General features: G+C 47.1%; 1 protein-coding gene across 1 annotated transcript; it reads left to right on the top strand.

Annotated features, from left to right (window-relative positions):
- Positions 1–392: 392 nt before the first annotated feature.
- Positions 393–11,444, top strand: PRKAB1 (protein kinase AMP-activated non-catalytic subunit beta 1). The gene is made up of 8 exons (XM_006267009.4): positions 393–497; positions 3,991–4,166; positions 5,123–5,289; positions 6,760–6,853; positions 7,172–7,286; positions 8,502–8,635; positions 9,125–9,193; positions 9,285–11,444. The coding sequence occupies exons 2-8, from the start codon at positions 3,999–4,001 to the stop codon at positions 9,360–9,362; spliced, it is 825 nt and encodes a 274-aa protein (XP_006267071.1). The 5' UTR covers positions 393–497; positions 3,991–3,998; the 3' UTR covers positions 9,363–11,444.
- Positions 11,445–15,879: the final 4,435 nt, after the last annotated feature.

The following is a 15,879-nucleotide window of genomic DNA, read 5'->3' as shown; positions in this document are numbered from 1 at the left end:
CCCAACTCTTTCTCCCCTTCCCTTCGCTCAAAGCAAGGGGGGCTTGCCCATGGGAGGGGCTACGGGCTGTGTGCGAGCCGCTGGGGGCCAGGCCTGGCTCCGGCCCGTCAGCGGCTCTCGGGGCAGGGGCCCGTGCCGCCGCAGCCAGGTCCCTGGGCACCGGCGCGCCCCGTGCTGGGGAGGCCCAGAGCCAGCCCGTCCCCTGCTCGGGGGAGTCGCCGCTGCCAAAGGCCGGCCCGGCTGGCAGGGAGCCGAGAGGGGTTCGTGCAGCCCCGGACTGGAGGCGGAGGCCAGGGCAGGCCCCGAGCCCGCAGCCGGAAGTAGGCTGCGGAGCCGAGTTCCGGCCGGAAGTGCGCGGCGGACCGGAGGGGGCGCTGCGCGCGGGGCGGGCGGGGAAGGGAGAGCGGGCGCACCGCGGGGCCGGAAGCGGTACCGGTAGCCGTAGCGGCTCAGCGGCTCTGTGCAACCTCCCCGCGCGACTGGGGCGCCGGCGGCCGGTGAGAGCGGGACGGGACGGGACGGGACGGGACGGGGCGGGCTGGAGCCAGCGGCTCCCGCGGCGTTGCCGGGTCTGAAACGTGCGATGGTGGCCGCGGAGGCTGCAGTGAGCGGGTTTCGGAGAAGTTGCCGAGCGTGAGAAAAAAGCAGCCTGCGAATAAGTCTCCTCCTCGGTCGCTCCTCACAGTGTGAGCTGCTGTGTCTCGCACAAGGGTGGAAATTGGAGGACACGTACCATAATGAGTGTAGACCTGGCAGCGCGGCGTGCAGCCCCACCCCTGCCTGGCCACAGCTCGCCCGGGCCCCGGGCAGGTGGAGCCGAAGCACGAGGCCCCGGGGCAGCTCCTGAGCAGGAATCGGGCACCTCCCTCCTGGCCGGGGGCTGGGCCGGCCTTGGGCAAGGCGTCATCTGGAAATCCCTTCGGGCTTTTCCCCCTCCTGTTTGCCTCTGTCTGAGCTGCATCGAGCACGAGCAGCCACTGCCGTGCCCCTCTCCTGGCTCCAGCAAGTCTCCTCACACTCCCGGCTTCCCCTCACTCACCTGCAGCCCCTCCATGTTGTGTGTGTGGGGGGGGAGTCGGTCCGTTCTGGGCAGGTTCCCCACCTCACACCGAGACCTCCCGCAACCGGCATCTCCTGGTGCGAGGTGCCTTGCAGCTGCTCCTCCCCGCCGGACTGCTTTTGCCACGTTACCCATCCTGATAACTCCATCGCAAGCTGCCTGCCCCTTGCTGAAGCAGGGTCTCAGGCTGGTCTCCTTCCCCTGAAGGGCTTTCCCCTCTTTCACGTGCACATTCCCATTCATTTGCATGTGAAAAACACAGTGAAGCTTGCAAGCTGCTTAATTCTTCCTTGGGTTTTATGAGCTACTCTGAGCTTTCAGAGTTGTTATAACAAAGGCTTGGAGTTTAATGGTTATTTAGCTGTTGCACGTGCACAGCACAACCTGTATGTGTATTAAGGATTTTTTTTTTCACAGCTTCTGGCTTCAGTTTCTCAAAGATACAACACATGATTCTTTATTTAAGGCAGGGAATACCTCTCATATACCTCATTAACTAGTAACCCTTTCCTTAAACGAAGAAACTGAGGGATGGTAGGGCTAAAATTAGTGAGAGGAGGGGGGAGGTGGCGGCTTACAAAGCTGTCAATTCTGACAAATCAGTTCCCTGACAGAAAAAACAGGACATTAGAAAAAGGGAGACCCCATACGTGGCTTGCTAGTTGGTAGTGCCGTCAGTTTAATTGGGGAATGTAAAGTTCCTAGTTGAGCTCAGATCATATTGGAAAGGCTGGATCACAAATACAGTCCTGGAGTTGGATGGAGTTTCCCCTCTCCCTCACTGGCAGGAACCAGCATCAAATGCAAAGTGCCTACATGATTTAGGAGTCTAAGTCCCATTGTTTAAAAAAAAAAAAAATCCAGGCATTGAAGAGCCTAGGACTCATTAGAAGTTAGTGGAATTTGCACACTGAAGTCACTCAGGTACTTTTGACATTTTTCTCCCACTGAAGGGATGGCTTATATATATGGGTTTATTTAATCATTAGGCTGTTAGACTATGACACGGCTATCCAATTTTAATGCAGTATAGAGCTGCACACTGGTACCCTGAGCCATACACCATGCAGGCTGCATGCTGCGGGGGCTGTTCCCTGCCCTACCATGCAGCCTGCACCAGTAGCCCGTGGCTCCCCTGCCCCATGCCAGCAGCATGTGACCCTTGCCGCCTCCTCCTCCCTTCCCCTCCCTGCAATGCAAGGGCTGCATGCAGACCTCCATGCCCTTCCCTATTGTGTGGCAGTAGGAGGGGTATAGGAGGGGTGGCTGCAGGATCCAGTGGACCCATGTGAACCACTCACAGGCTGTCCAACTGAACTAAAAGATGAAGATCCTCTTCCTCCTCCATCAGCCACTTCACTTGGATTTACTCTTACCAAAGTTTCAGGGGTTTACATAGAATTATGCATTACATGGGCAATTGAAATGCCGTGGCTTGAGGTTAATAGGCTTTACAACTCTTAGAGTGAAAAACAAAGAAAAGCAAGGAGGTGTACTTTGTGCCTGAAAACTTGTCTAAATCTCTCCCAACTGTGCTGTTGATCTAATAAAGGTATCACAAAATTCCTTGCCTCTTGAAATAAACGGTGACATTCACAGAAAATTGTGTGAGAGATGTTTCCCTTCCCTCATTTCGATGGTTATTCTGGGTAGAATTTTCAAGCTGTTTTTTGTTTCAAAAATAAAACCTGGTTAGAGAAAAGCTACAAATATCTTTCATTCTTACACAGGTTTTAATTTCCTATTTGTCTTGGTGTTGTCAAAAGTGCTGCTTGCATGCTTACTTCTAGATGTGCAAGAAGACCTTTGTGCGCATACCCAGTATACAGACCCTGTTTCCACCTGTGTGGCAAGATGCTTATGAGCATGCCCAGGAGGGATGTACTATGGCCACTTATGCTCTGTTCTACCTGGGAAGGTGCATAATTCCACATAAACCCCTGAAACTTTGGTAAGAGTAAATCCAGGTGGAGGGGCTGATGGAGGAGGAAGAGGATCTTCTTCATCTTTTAGTCCAGTTGGACAGCCTGTGACTGGTTCACATGGGCCCATTGGATCCTGTAGCCACCCCTCCTACTGCCACACAAGGGCATGGAGGTCTGCATGCAGCCCTTGCATTGGGGTGAAGGGAAGGAAGGAGGAGGCAGGCAAGGGTCACATGCTGCTGGCATGGGGCCACTGGTGCAGCCTGCATGGTAGGGAGGCATGGTGGGGTGAGGAACAGCCCATGCAGCCTGCATGGTGTATGGCTCAGGGACTGCACATTGGTACTGTGTGCGGCTCCGTACTGCATTAAAATTGGACAGCCCTGTCAGAGTCTAACAGCCTAATGATTAAAGCACTTGTCCAGGAACCAGGAGGTACAGATTTTAGCCCCCTTAGCTAGAGGGGGCTTGAACTAAAATCTGAGAACAATGCCCCCTAACTACCAGGCCATGGGCTACACAAAGCCAGGAGAACCCTTCATCCCTCCTGTTGATGGCCCACTGGGCAACCAGGAAGAGAGGTTCTACAAGGCCAGAAGAAGTCAGAGGAATTCTGTCTCTGACTCATGGACATGAACAGTGCCTTGGAAAGGAGGATATTTTGGGTTCTGCCCCCTGCTCCTGCCCCACTCTTGATTCTGCATTTTACTTTTAATTTTCATTGGATACAATGGATCCATGGCAGTGAAAGCTATCTCTGATTTCCCTGCAAGGCAGGAATGGGTTCCAAGTCCCATAACTGGTCTTCTGTCTTATCTACAGATTCATGTGGAGGACAGAAAGAGCAGTGGTATCTGTATATTCCATCTTCCAGTGTTGCTGTCATAAATGTCAGGTTATAGTCTGTCAAGGCCATTTGATCTTTGTATGCAGGTAGTCTTCAAGTAGAGGAGCAGAGTTCTGATTCCACTGATGTGCATGTCATGCTGGCTTTTTCTTTTCAAGGCTTCAAAATGGGGAACACAAGCAGCGAGCGAGCTGGAATGGAGCGCCAGGGCGGGCACAAGGCATCCCGAGGAGATGCGTCAGGGGGAGCCATTAGTACAAAAGAAGGTGACAGACCAAAAATCTTGATGGACAGTCCTGAGGATGCAGACCTGTTCCATTCAGAAGAGATGAAGGTATCCTGTGTTAGTGCTCTCACTTCTTGATACAGGCACTTGCTGGTTTAGAAAGTCTATGTAGTTTTAAGTTTTGTCTCTTGGAAATAATGATATTTGAGCTATTTTCTTTACAAACTTATTTGTAGAAACTTGAAACATTTCTGCCTGTCTTTCTTTCCAAACTGAGAGAAGGAAACTTTCTTATTTCTTTATTCCTTTGACCTTTAAGCAGATTCCTGTGGCTGAAGTACCGTATATTTAACAAATAAAAATTGTAGAAAGCTATAAAGGTTACTGGCTCAGAGCTCTTGTCAAGTCTTGTGTGTCAGTACACCGGCTTCCTTTGCTGTGTTTTTTGAGCTCATTTAAGCTTAGTTGCCTTACTCACAGTGGTCATCTGGAGTATTACTATTTTCTATCTCAAAAGTTCTGTTAGAATTCCCTATTTAGTTCCCCATTCGTCCCCTTATTGGGTGCAGGAAGAACATCTAACCCACAATCTTTTAACATAATCACATGTTGTGTACACAGTAATCATCCTTTCATCCAGGTGCAGGTTCTCTGCAGCATTCTGTGGAGTCTTAACAAATGGCTTCTCTAGTAAATTCCCTTTTTAACCACTGAGCTTAAACATATGCAGATGTTGTTTGCGTCTCCTGCTGCAGCTGTGAATTAGATTAATTATTTTGCCTTTCATTTTAATATTTCCTGCAAAGTATTGGGGCCTCACTCTTAACAGGGTGAAGAGTTTTTTTTACAAACAGATGGGCAAACAGTTTGCTGAGGTACCAGCTCCAGTTCTTCATCTAATAGTAGCCCTCTCTGAATTGATTTCTCAATTTAGGGGTTTACTGCTTTGCAGAAGGGAGAAGTTGCCTTCTGCAAAGCATTAGGTGTCTGGGGGTTTTGCTTAACTTTTACAGGGAAAAGGAGCCAACACGTGTCTGTCCTTGAGTAAAATGTTGTGTTTGTAGGCTCCACTGGAGAAAGAGGAATTCCTCGCCTGGCGACAAGACCTGGAAGTGAATGAAAAAGCCCCTACCCAAGCTCGGCCAACAGTCTTTCGATGGACTGGGGGAGGAAAAGAGGTTTGTTTATCAGGCTCTTTCAACAACTGGAGCAAAATCCCTCTTACACGAAGGTAATAAACTTGTTCCTTTACATCCTATTTGCCTGAAGTTGGGGTAATATTTAAAAGTAGATTATTGGACTCTCTTTGTTGCTGCTTTCACCATTGTCTTTGAAAGCTCTTGAAGAGGAAGCAGGAATCTTTTTCAGAAGGCAGGACATGCTAGGAAGATCCACAACTTAGTTGCATTGTAAGCATTGAAATGGAACTTGTATACCGGTGTCTTATTGCATTGGTTTGGGAAAGGAATTCCATGCTGAGGTAGCATGGGAGATGTACAGACAGGAGTGGGGAAAAGGGATTAACAGAGCATTGCTATCCCCATTACTTTTGGAGTGGAGGGAAACGGGGAATGTATAAAATGCAGCAGGAGTCAGGCCCAGGGCAGGGTGTTGCTGGGAAAGCCTCTGGAGGTCTGAGCTAGAAGCATAAACATGATGCAGTTTCAGAAGGAGGGATTGGAGAGATTCAGAGCTTTGTGGCACGCTCTGGCCAACAGGTCAGCTGGACAGTCTAGAGCTTTTATGAATTCACTGACTTCTTGATTATTTGGGCTGTCTACTTTTATTTGTTCCTCAAACATGCATTTCTCCTAGCACACAGAAAAAATGAGACAAGCCTCCTTTCTCCCCATTGTTATTTCTAAGCATCTAATCTAAAGTGGCATCTATACCTCTAACTTGCAGTTGACAACCACTGCTGTAAATCAGATAAGCTGTCTTACTGCCTGTCTTTCTGCTGGATACTCATTTCAAACTCAAATGGCAAAACCAGGTCTGATGGGGACTGCACTCTGCATACTTTTGCCCTCAAACTTAGGACAAAATGAGAGAGGGAGTTGTGTGACCAGTCCACTTATCATGGGTTCTGCCTGACCTCCTTCAGTATTCTAGTGAACTTCAAAACAGGCAGGGAACTCATAGAGCAGGAATGACAAATTAATCAAACTGCCTATGTTCAAAGTGGCTTTTCCAGGGCATAGTTTAGTTGCCACACTCATCTTTCATTTGTTTGTTTGTTTAACAAAACAGACTTGTTGGTAGAAAATACTGAAAGGCAGGAGCGAACTGATCTTATATGGGAACTTCTGGTTGTTGGGACAAAGCTAGCAGATACATGTTAGTCTGAATAACAGAAAGAATGAGTGTGCAAAACCCCAGCATTACCCCTTGGCCAGGGGAAGGATTCTTTGGTGCTGAGCATTATTGTGAAACATCTTGAGTGTTGAATCAAAAGAGCTGGTGCTAATCTGTCACCACAGAGGCAATCATTAACTCTAGCTTGTTTCTGTGCGTCTGAATGATGGCATTTGTTTGCCTGACAGGTATTAAATAGGCAATTGTTGTACTCAATAACTCTCTTAAAGAATGCAAGGGTTTCAAGAGGTGCAAGTGACTTTATATTGTGATAAATGAAGTGGAAATGTAGATGGACAGACTTTTGAGAATAAGGGCTTAACTGTTTGCCTGTCATCAACTGCAGCCACAATAACTTTGTAGCAATCCTGGACCTGCCTGAAGGAGAGCACCAGTATAAGTTCTATGTGGATGGTCAGTGGACTCACGATCCCTCAGAGGTAACATTTTCTGTGATTCTGTGTACTTAAAATATGATTCATAGACAAGAACAGGAGAAATTAATTGGTTTCTGTTCCCACCTGACAGAAAGGGCCTTTGCTAACAATAGTGATGGATTGTTTCAAAGCTCAGGCAGTCAGTGTTTTTACCAGCTGGTCTAGGTAACTGTCAATATGAAGACTATTGGTATCACATCCAGCAACATTAACAAGAGGCTAAACAATAAGTTGATGATGAGGATTGTGTGATATTGGTTTAAATCATAGAATATTAATAAGCCTGCACATTTTCTGTTTTATCTATTTGTTTCTTTCCAGCCAGTAGTCACCAGCCAGCTTGGTACTGTTAACAACATCATTCAGGTGAAGAAAACCGATTTTGAAGTATTTGATGCTTTGATGGTGGACTCCCAAAAGAGTTCGGATGTTTCTGGTATGAATCGCCTTGTAATTTTTTATATCCTGCCTTTGAATTTGTGCAAAAGTTTCCTGGTTTTGAGTTAAGGCTTCGAAGTGGATGAATCTCTCTTTCTACCTAAATCTGTTGCATACATATAGAGTTCAAATAATCTAAAAAGAGTGGGAATAGTCCTTGGTTCAGATCCCATCTGGATCAGCACTAAGTCCCTGTCTGATCACAGTTCATTGGTCTATGAAGTGGATCAATACTACCTGACACTGAAACCATTGTTGCCAGCCTTGGTGGACAGGGTTTCACTGGCTTTATTACTTTGTGAGTTAATGTGTCCTTGTGTAACCAAAGATATTGTCATCTGATATGAGTGACTTTTCCATAAGTATTGTCCTATAAAACTACACAGCAAGAGGCAAAACAAATGAACTTTAGGGTCAGCTTGTCCACTCTGTATCAACATTGAGAGTAGCTTGATTGCATCCACTCAGTAGGGACTTAGGAGGATGGCAGAATCAGCATCTTCCTTCTAGAAAGCCCTTTCTACTGACTTGAAGCAGAGACAGAAACACACACAAAGCCAGTCTGGGCCACGTCTACCTGAAAGAGCTTTTTGTTGGGGTAGGTTGTGGGATCATTCAAGTTAGTGATGAGAAGAGAGGTGATGAGAAGAATGTCTGTATACCAGTGCTGCAGCAGACTTCTACAGTTCCTCAAGCATCTTCTATTCCCTTCATTTGCGCAGACATGCAACTCTGATTCCCACGCCTCTCAGCACTGCAGTTAGGGTTGTTTGCACTTCCTTGTGCACATGAAGGAATTCCTTAGAAGTAATCATTCCAGGGTTTACCAGGACTGCAAAAAAACAATGTAAAAGGAAGTCTCTCTTGGCATTTAGTCCTAAACATGCCAGAAAAATGTTAGGCAAAGACATCAAAAAACCTCAGGGGCGAGCCAGCAACCTTGAAACTTTGCCTGTCCATGCTTCATGCGCAGGTCTGATTTAGATTACTTTAGGTGTTTAACATGAGGAAGGTTTACATGTCTTCAGATTCTGTGTCCAAATTTTGAAATAGTCTCTTTCATATTTTTATCAGCTAATGCTGTTCTCATGCTTGTGCACTGCTGGCTTCTGCCAGCCATGTGTCCTTTAGATGAAAACTGCTGCTGGGACTTAGTGGACTTATAATAAAGAACAGAATATTCAAAGTCATATGTTCAACTTCTTCCTGACAGAGCTGTCAAGTTCACCCCCTGGGCCCTACCACCAGGATCCCTACATTTGTAAGCCAGAGGAACGCTTCAAATCTCCACCTATTCTTCCACCACACCTGTTGCAGGTCATCCTGAATAAGGACACTGGTATATCTGTGAGTAAACCAATCTTCTTTGGATGAGGTGTCCAAGAAATGCACTGGACTGCTTGTAACAATCCCAAACTTGGAAGTGTACCCCAGTAGGCAGAATTTCTATCAAAAGCCAGAATGATCTGTTTGTAGTAATCTTCTTTCCACTAGATAGTGTCAAAAAGCTATTGTATGGAAACTCTAATGGGTTAGGCTGGTGTTAAGGGAGAATGCATAGTTTTGCCTTAGTTCCCTGAAACTTAAGATACAACCTCCCCCACTCCCTCCTCAAAACTGGAAGAACAGTGACAGTTTGACTCTCCATGAATCCTAATTTCTATACTGCAGAACTATTAGAACTTACTGAAAAACAGCAAGCCTGGTCATAACCTCCTTTCTGCCTCTGGTCCAACACTAACACAAGAAAATTTTCCATAGAAATTTGACAGAAGAAAGGTTTGAGGGGTTATCTGTTAGACAACAGGTAGTAACTCCTCCTCCTGTGCTTTTCAGTGTGATCCAGCTTTACTTCCTGAGCCCAATCACGTTATGCTGAACCACCTCTATGCACTTTCTATCAAGGTAAAGTTGGGTGTGGGGAGACTTCCCATTTCTGCCAGTTGCACACAGCCCAGGGTTTCACCATGCTGCCTTTTTTTTCGTTCTTCCTCAGGATGGCGTGATGGTGCTTAGTGCTACCCACCGTTACAAGAAAAAATACGTCACTACATTGCTGTACAAGCCCATATGAATAACCCTGCAGCTAGTGGACAGGTGTGCTGGGCCAATGAAGTGCCAGAAGGAACAAATTCTTCTCCAATACAAACATATGCATGTGCTGTGCTATAGCAAACAAATTTTCATACAATTTTAAAGATTTCACACTTCTTTTATATTTGCCTTGTTTTCCCAGTCCCACCTGGAAGCTTTCAGTCAAGGCAGCTCAGCTGGGACCACACTACTGGCCAGTGGCACTGCCATGTTGTCAGCTTGGAATAAATTGACTTGGGATTTACCAGTGAAATTGTGAGGGAACATATGGGAATAGCAACAACTTGAGTGTCCCTCAAGAGTAATGTGGGCCATAGAAAATACATATTCTAGGAAGCACAGGATTCTTGCTGATCCTAAGCTGAATTTTTCATTCAGCCAAGAAAAGCCAAATGATGGCTAGGATCCGAGCTCCAGAGTGTCCCTCTCTGCTAGCTTGGACAAGTATGAAAAATGGTGTTCTTTCTGTTAAACCACTCCAAGCAAAGCGGGGTGCAACCATCGCACACTGTTTTTCAGCAGGCTGGGTTCAATAAGCTTCCTCATGCAAAGAACACCGTAGTATTGTTTCTCTTAGGAGAACTGAGAATTAATTTTCCCCAGTGGAATTTCTGATAAAGACAGTTTTTTTTAATTGCTGGGTTTTGTGTGGACCATATAACGCGTCCTGCAATAATCTGTTCTTGTAACAGATATCTAATTCTGTTGCTGATGAGGACTTCCCTGCAACTGGGTTAGGTTGCTGACTCACTTGATTTTAGTTTAAGGATTAATACTTTAGGGACCTACCAAAATAAAGGTGGCAGATGGGTAATTGCGCTGGCCGCCATTATTGTGGGCTTATCACAGCAAGCCCCCTCTGCCTCTGATGGTCTAAGGGGCTGCAGTGGCCCTGCCCCTGGACACTGATAGGCTGATAGGGCTGCCTTTTTTACGGCCCTGCCCCTTCCACTGATTGACGGAGTGGGCTGGTTTTCATGTGGCCTCACCCTCACCACTGTTTGGCAGAAAGGTATGGGGCTGCATGAAAGGCAGCCCTCTTGGCTAATCAGCAGTGGAGGGAGGACAGGGTGGCTGCCATCTTGGCTGCTCCCCTTTGTGCCAGTAGTTTCTCCACCCACTTTCCCCACTGTGGAGCCAGCTTCTTATTTTTAAAAAGTCCTTATTTTTCCTACAATTCCATGGAAAATCATGGAAACTGCCATTTTTTGCAGTTTCTATGAAAATCATTAAATTGCAATTTGAGTAGGTCCTGACTAGATCTTCAGCAGCAGCTCTTATCACACTGGTTTTTAGGCGAGTTCAAGTTATTGTAAAAACTATAGTAAATAGCACTGGGGGCCAAACTGATGTAAGCAGCAGCAGTTCCCTAAGCACCAGTGGCACTGCACCAACTTGCATCAAAAGCTCAGTTGGCCCCAACTCCTTACTTGTAGTTGACTCTGCCAATATAAGTCCATGTGGCTTGTGTAGCCAGGGCTACAACATCTATATGACTCCTTGCTTTATTTATATATATTTTTACATGAACACTGTTCTCACCAAAGGTGCTAGGTTGCCTCTATTAGAGATTATCTAGTTGATCCCAAAACAAATGCAGCATGGACAATGCAAAATTGCCTGCCATTGTGCCTCAGGCCTGACCTGAAGGGACCAGTGCAGGGGGCTAGTTCATTCTCCCTGCTGTCCATTTCTTGGTGCTTGTGAGTGCCAGTGAGTGTGCCAATTGAGACATCAGCCCATGTCCTACTACAGAGGAATGCACACTGTAAATATCACCAGGTAGCTGATCAGGTGGTGACTTAAGTCACAAGCAACCATGATTTGAATGTGAACAAGTTACTGACGGAAGGCTTCTTACCAATCGTCTGAACCATTCAGTTGCCTTGTTGAAATATTTTGAGTAGCCCAGTAGATCTGGGTTCACTTCTATGGTTTTCGTTTTAAAACAGTCTTTCTCCATTGTCTACTGTGGATAGCACTTGACATTCTGAAATTCCTTTCACTTTGTTTTACCCTCTTCAGAAATGAGTTAGAAATAAAAGCATTTTCAGGAAAAGTAGCTAATGTGGTTTGGGTTTTGTTCCATCTTCTTGTCCTGCTGACCTAGACCGTAAGGCATTTTTCTCCATTGTTACATGCTTAAAATTCTGTTTTTAAAATAAGCTCTGATACCTGTCCACCCATTGCAAACTGGTAGAGTTTTTTTATAAAGGTAGAGCATAAAAGTAGCCGTGTTGTGTTCTGTGTTGTGTACTGACCACAAAGGTTATCTTAAGTCTGTTCACAGTTGATAAAATCTCAGGCAGCACAGGCACAGTTCCTGAGATGGGAGCACATTGTTCATCCTTATACCATTCACTTGCATGTGCTGTAATATGTGAGCATGGGGCAGTAGAACAGCTAGGTTCAGTCCCAGTATAGCAGAACTTGGTATTAGTAATTGGCTCCAGAGTGTCCATTGGCTGGATCCCACAGCATATTCATTTGGTTTGGGTCATGTTTGGTCATATTGGGGTAATTAAAGGCTGCCCTTAGTGGAAGGGCTTTCCAATACCAAAAATGTCAAGTTGTGACTGGAGCATCAGCTTGATTACATTTTAGATGTGGTGGGTTGGTTTGTTGTTTTTTTTAAGTTCTTGCCCAAACCCCTCAAAAGTCTGAAAATACAGTAAACAGTTAGTTCACCTATGGGATAACTCATCACTATGGTTTAATTTAATTTGCAACGGAGGAGCTAGTGAACAGGTTAAGCAGTTTGCAGGCAGCTTGCTGGGGGCAACAGGAGAAAGTGGAAGAGAAGCTAGGCACCAGATCCTGCCCAGGGAAGGTAAGTGATCCAGAGCTGCGTTTGGCTTGCTGAGTGTGTGTCTGGTGGGGTGTGTGTGTTTGGGGAGTGTGCTCTGAGAAGGGAGTATTGCTGGCTGAGTGACTGCTGCTTGCTAAGTGATTGCTGTATGGGCCTGACAGAAGCACTAATGAGGGGATGGAGCCAGTTCAGGACCAGCAGGGTATAAAAGAGTGACCAAGGAGCCAGCAAATGGTAAGCAGTTTACAAGTCAGTTTGCCTGCCTGCCCCCCACACCCGCCCATTTTGAGGGGAGAGCCTTCCAGTTTGGTGTGAGGAAGCAGGGAAGAAGGAATCTTTTGTGGCTAAGGAGCAGTAAACAGGCCAAGTTCCAGGCAAGTTTGCTAGGAAAGGTGTGCTTGGAAGAAGGGCAGTAAGAGAAGGCAGAGTAAGAGACCAAGGGAAATGGCTGGAGGATATCACAGTGCTGGAGCCACTGCCTCTGCTTGCACCTGTGAAGTTTCTGTCCAGGCAGGACCGCTCACTGACGAGGCGTCCACCCAGGTCCAAGTTTGGCGCTGTGAGGGACTGCGGCTTGCAGGTTCCTTCCAACGATGGCCAGGTTGGAGAGTGCCTCCTGGTGGTAGGTATCAGGCAAGAGGCAAGAGAGTTACAGGAGGAGGTGGTGAGGCTCCAAAGCATCCTCCTTCATGAGTTTGATTCGATGCTGGAGAAGATCTCTGGGACTGTGGAGCAAAAACTTCCAGAGGTGGCATTAGAGGAGAGAGAGGACATGGGCACCCAGGAGGGTGGAAACTGAAAGCTTGTGACCTGGCAGCAAGCAGAAATGTTCATCTTCACCTGCAGCAGTTCATCTAGAGAAAAGATATGCAGCCCTAGCAACTGAGAGAGAGGAGCACTTTCCATTGGTGGAGGAAGACAAGCCAAGCCTCACCAAGGTGGGAAGGATCATGACAACTGCCGCCAAGAAGTGACAGGTGTTGGAAGTTGGAGACTTATTTCTGCAGGGGATGGAGGGAGCCATCTGCTGACCTGTCCTGTTTTGGGAAGTCTGCTGCTCGCCCAGAGCCTGGATCCAAGATGTCACAAAGGGTTTACTGAGACTTATCCAGCCCTCTGACAACTATCCCATGCTGCTCATCCATGTGGGCACCAATGACACCACCAGAGGAGGCAATGAATGGATCGAAAGTGACTACAGGGCTTGGTGCGAGGGTGAAGGGGTCTGGGGCTCAGGTCATAATTTCTTCAATCCTTCCAGTCAAGGGAAAGGGCCTGGGCAGGAATGGGTACATCCTGCAAAACAATACCTGACTGCATAGGTGGTGTTGCCAGCAGGGCTTTGGCTGGCTTCTTTGTCCATAGGATGTTATTCCAAAAAGAAGGATTGCTGGGAAGAGCAAGATCCACCTGACAAAGAGAGTGAAGAGCATCTTTGCAGGCAGGCTCACTAACCTAGTGAGGAGGGCTTTAAACTAGGTTCACTGGGGGATGGAGACCAAAGCCCTGAGGTAAGGGGAAGCAGGAGACTAGGTGGAAGGGGCAACTGGGGAGGTGCTCTCATACTTCCCAAAAAATCAGGGAAATTAACTAGTTACCTCAGGTATCTGTGCACAAATGCAGAGCCTGGGAAACGAGCAGGAAGAACTGGAAGTCCTTTGCACAGTCACGGAACTGAACTATGACGTGATCGGAATAACAGACGTGGGAGCTCGCATGACTGGAGCGCTGTCATGGATGACTACAAACTCTTCAGGAAGGACAGGCAGGGGGAAGAGGAGTTGCACTTTATGTAAAGGAGCCATATGATTGTCCAGAGCTTCCATCTGAAATTGGAGAGGCCTGTTGAAAGTCTCTGGGTTAAAGTTAGAGGAGAGAACAACAAGGGTGATGTTGTGCTGTGGGTCTGCTATAGACCACCAGACCAGGAAGAAGTGGTAGATGAGGCTTTCTTCAAATAGCTAGCAGAAGTTTCACGATCACAAGCCCTGGTTCTCATAGGGGACTTCAGTCACCTTGACATCTGCTGAGACAGCAATACAGAAGTGTGCAGGCAATCCAGGAAGTTTTTGTAGAGTGTTGGGGACAAATTCCTGGTACAAATAGTACAGCGGCCAACTAGGGACCATGCTCTCGACCTGCAGCTCACAAACCGGGAAGAATTGGTGGGGAATGCAGTAGTGGATGGTAACTTGGGCAGCAGTGTGGGTCCTTTACTGAATGGGGGAGGCAACCCTGTGACAGAGGAGGCAGAAAAGGCTGAAGTGCTCAATGCCTTGTTTGCTTGCCTCCACAGGCAAAGGTCAGCTCCCAGATTACTGTACCAGGCAGCACAGTTTGGGGAGGAGATGAGCAGCCAACAGTGGCATGGCAACTTGGGTTCCCTCCATCCCCTGCAGTGGCAAAAGAACAGATTAGGGACTAAGCTGGACATATACAAGTCTATGGGAGCAGATGGGATGCACCTGAGGGTGCTGAGGGAGTTGGCTGATGTGAACACAGAGCCACTGGACGTCATCTTTGAAAACTCATGCCAATCAAGAACGGTCCCGGATGACTGGAAAAGGGCAAACGTAGTGCCCATGTTTAAGAAAGGGAGAAAGGAGGATCCAAGGAACTACAGACCAGTCAGCCTCACCTCAGTCCCTGGAAAAATCAAGCAGCAGATCCTCAAGGAATCCATTTCTAAGCACTTGGAGAACAAGGTGATTAGGAACAGTTGGCATGGGTTCACCAAGGGCAAGGCATTTCTGACCAACCTGATTGCTTTCTATGATGAGGTGACTGACTCTGTGGATGTGGATACCAGTGGATGTGATATACCTTGATTTTACCAAGGCTTTTGATAGGGTCTCCCACAACTTTCTTGCAGGCAAACTAAGGAAGTATGGGATGTGTAAGGTGAATAGGAAACCGGCTGGAGCATCAGGCTCAGAGGGTAGTAATCAATGGCACAATGTCTAGTTGGCAGCTGGTATCAGGTGGAGTGCCTCAGGGGTTGGTCCTGGGGCTGGTTTTGTTCAATGTCTTCATCAATGACCCAGAAGAAAGCATAGAGTGCACCCTCAGCAAGTTTGCAGATGATGCCAAGCTGTGGGAGTAGTAGATATGAAGGGTAGAGCTAGGATTCAGAGTGACCTGGGCAAATTGGAGGATTGGGCCAAAAGGAATCTCATGAGGTTCAACAAGGACAAGTGCAAAGTCCTGCACTTAGGACAGAGCAATCTCATGCACCAGTACGGACTGGGGGTTACAATGGACATACACTGAATATGAGCCAAGTGTGCCCTTGTTGCCAAGAAGGCTAACACCATACTGGGCTGCACTGGTAGGTGTGTTGCCAGCAAGTCGAGGGAAGTGATTATTCCCCTCTATTCAGCACTGATGAGGCCACCTCTGGAGTACTGTGTTCAACTTTGTCCCCCCCACTACAAAAAGGATGTGGGCAAATTTGAGTCCAGCTGTGGTGAGGGGGCTGGGGGATGTGACTTCTGAGAAGAGGCTGAGGGAACTGGGTTTATTTAGTCTGAAGAAGAGAAGACTGAGAGGGGGTTTAATAGCAGCCTTCAACTACCTGAAGGGAGGTTCCAAAGAGGACTGAGTTAGACTGTTTTCAGCAGAGGTGCACCGATACATTTGTCCAGTATAAGCACAGATATAAAGAAAATGGATTGTACAGGAAATGGGC

This window comes from Alligator mississippiensis, chromosome 10 (genome assembly GCF_030867095.1).
Source record: "Alligator mississippiensis isolate rAllMis1 chromosome 10, rAllMis1, whole genome shotgun sequence".
In the NCBI taxonomy this organism is placed as follows: Eukaryota; Metazoa; Chordata; order Crocodylia; family Alligatoridae; genus Alligator; species Alligator mississippiensis.
Note: the sequence above shows the minus strand (reverse complement) of the source record. Positions and strands in the feature narration are given on the sequence as shown.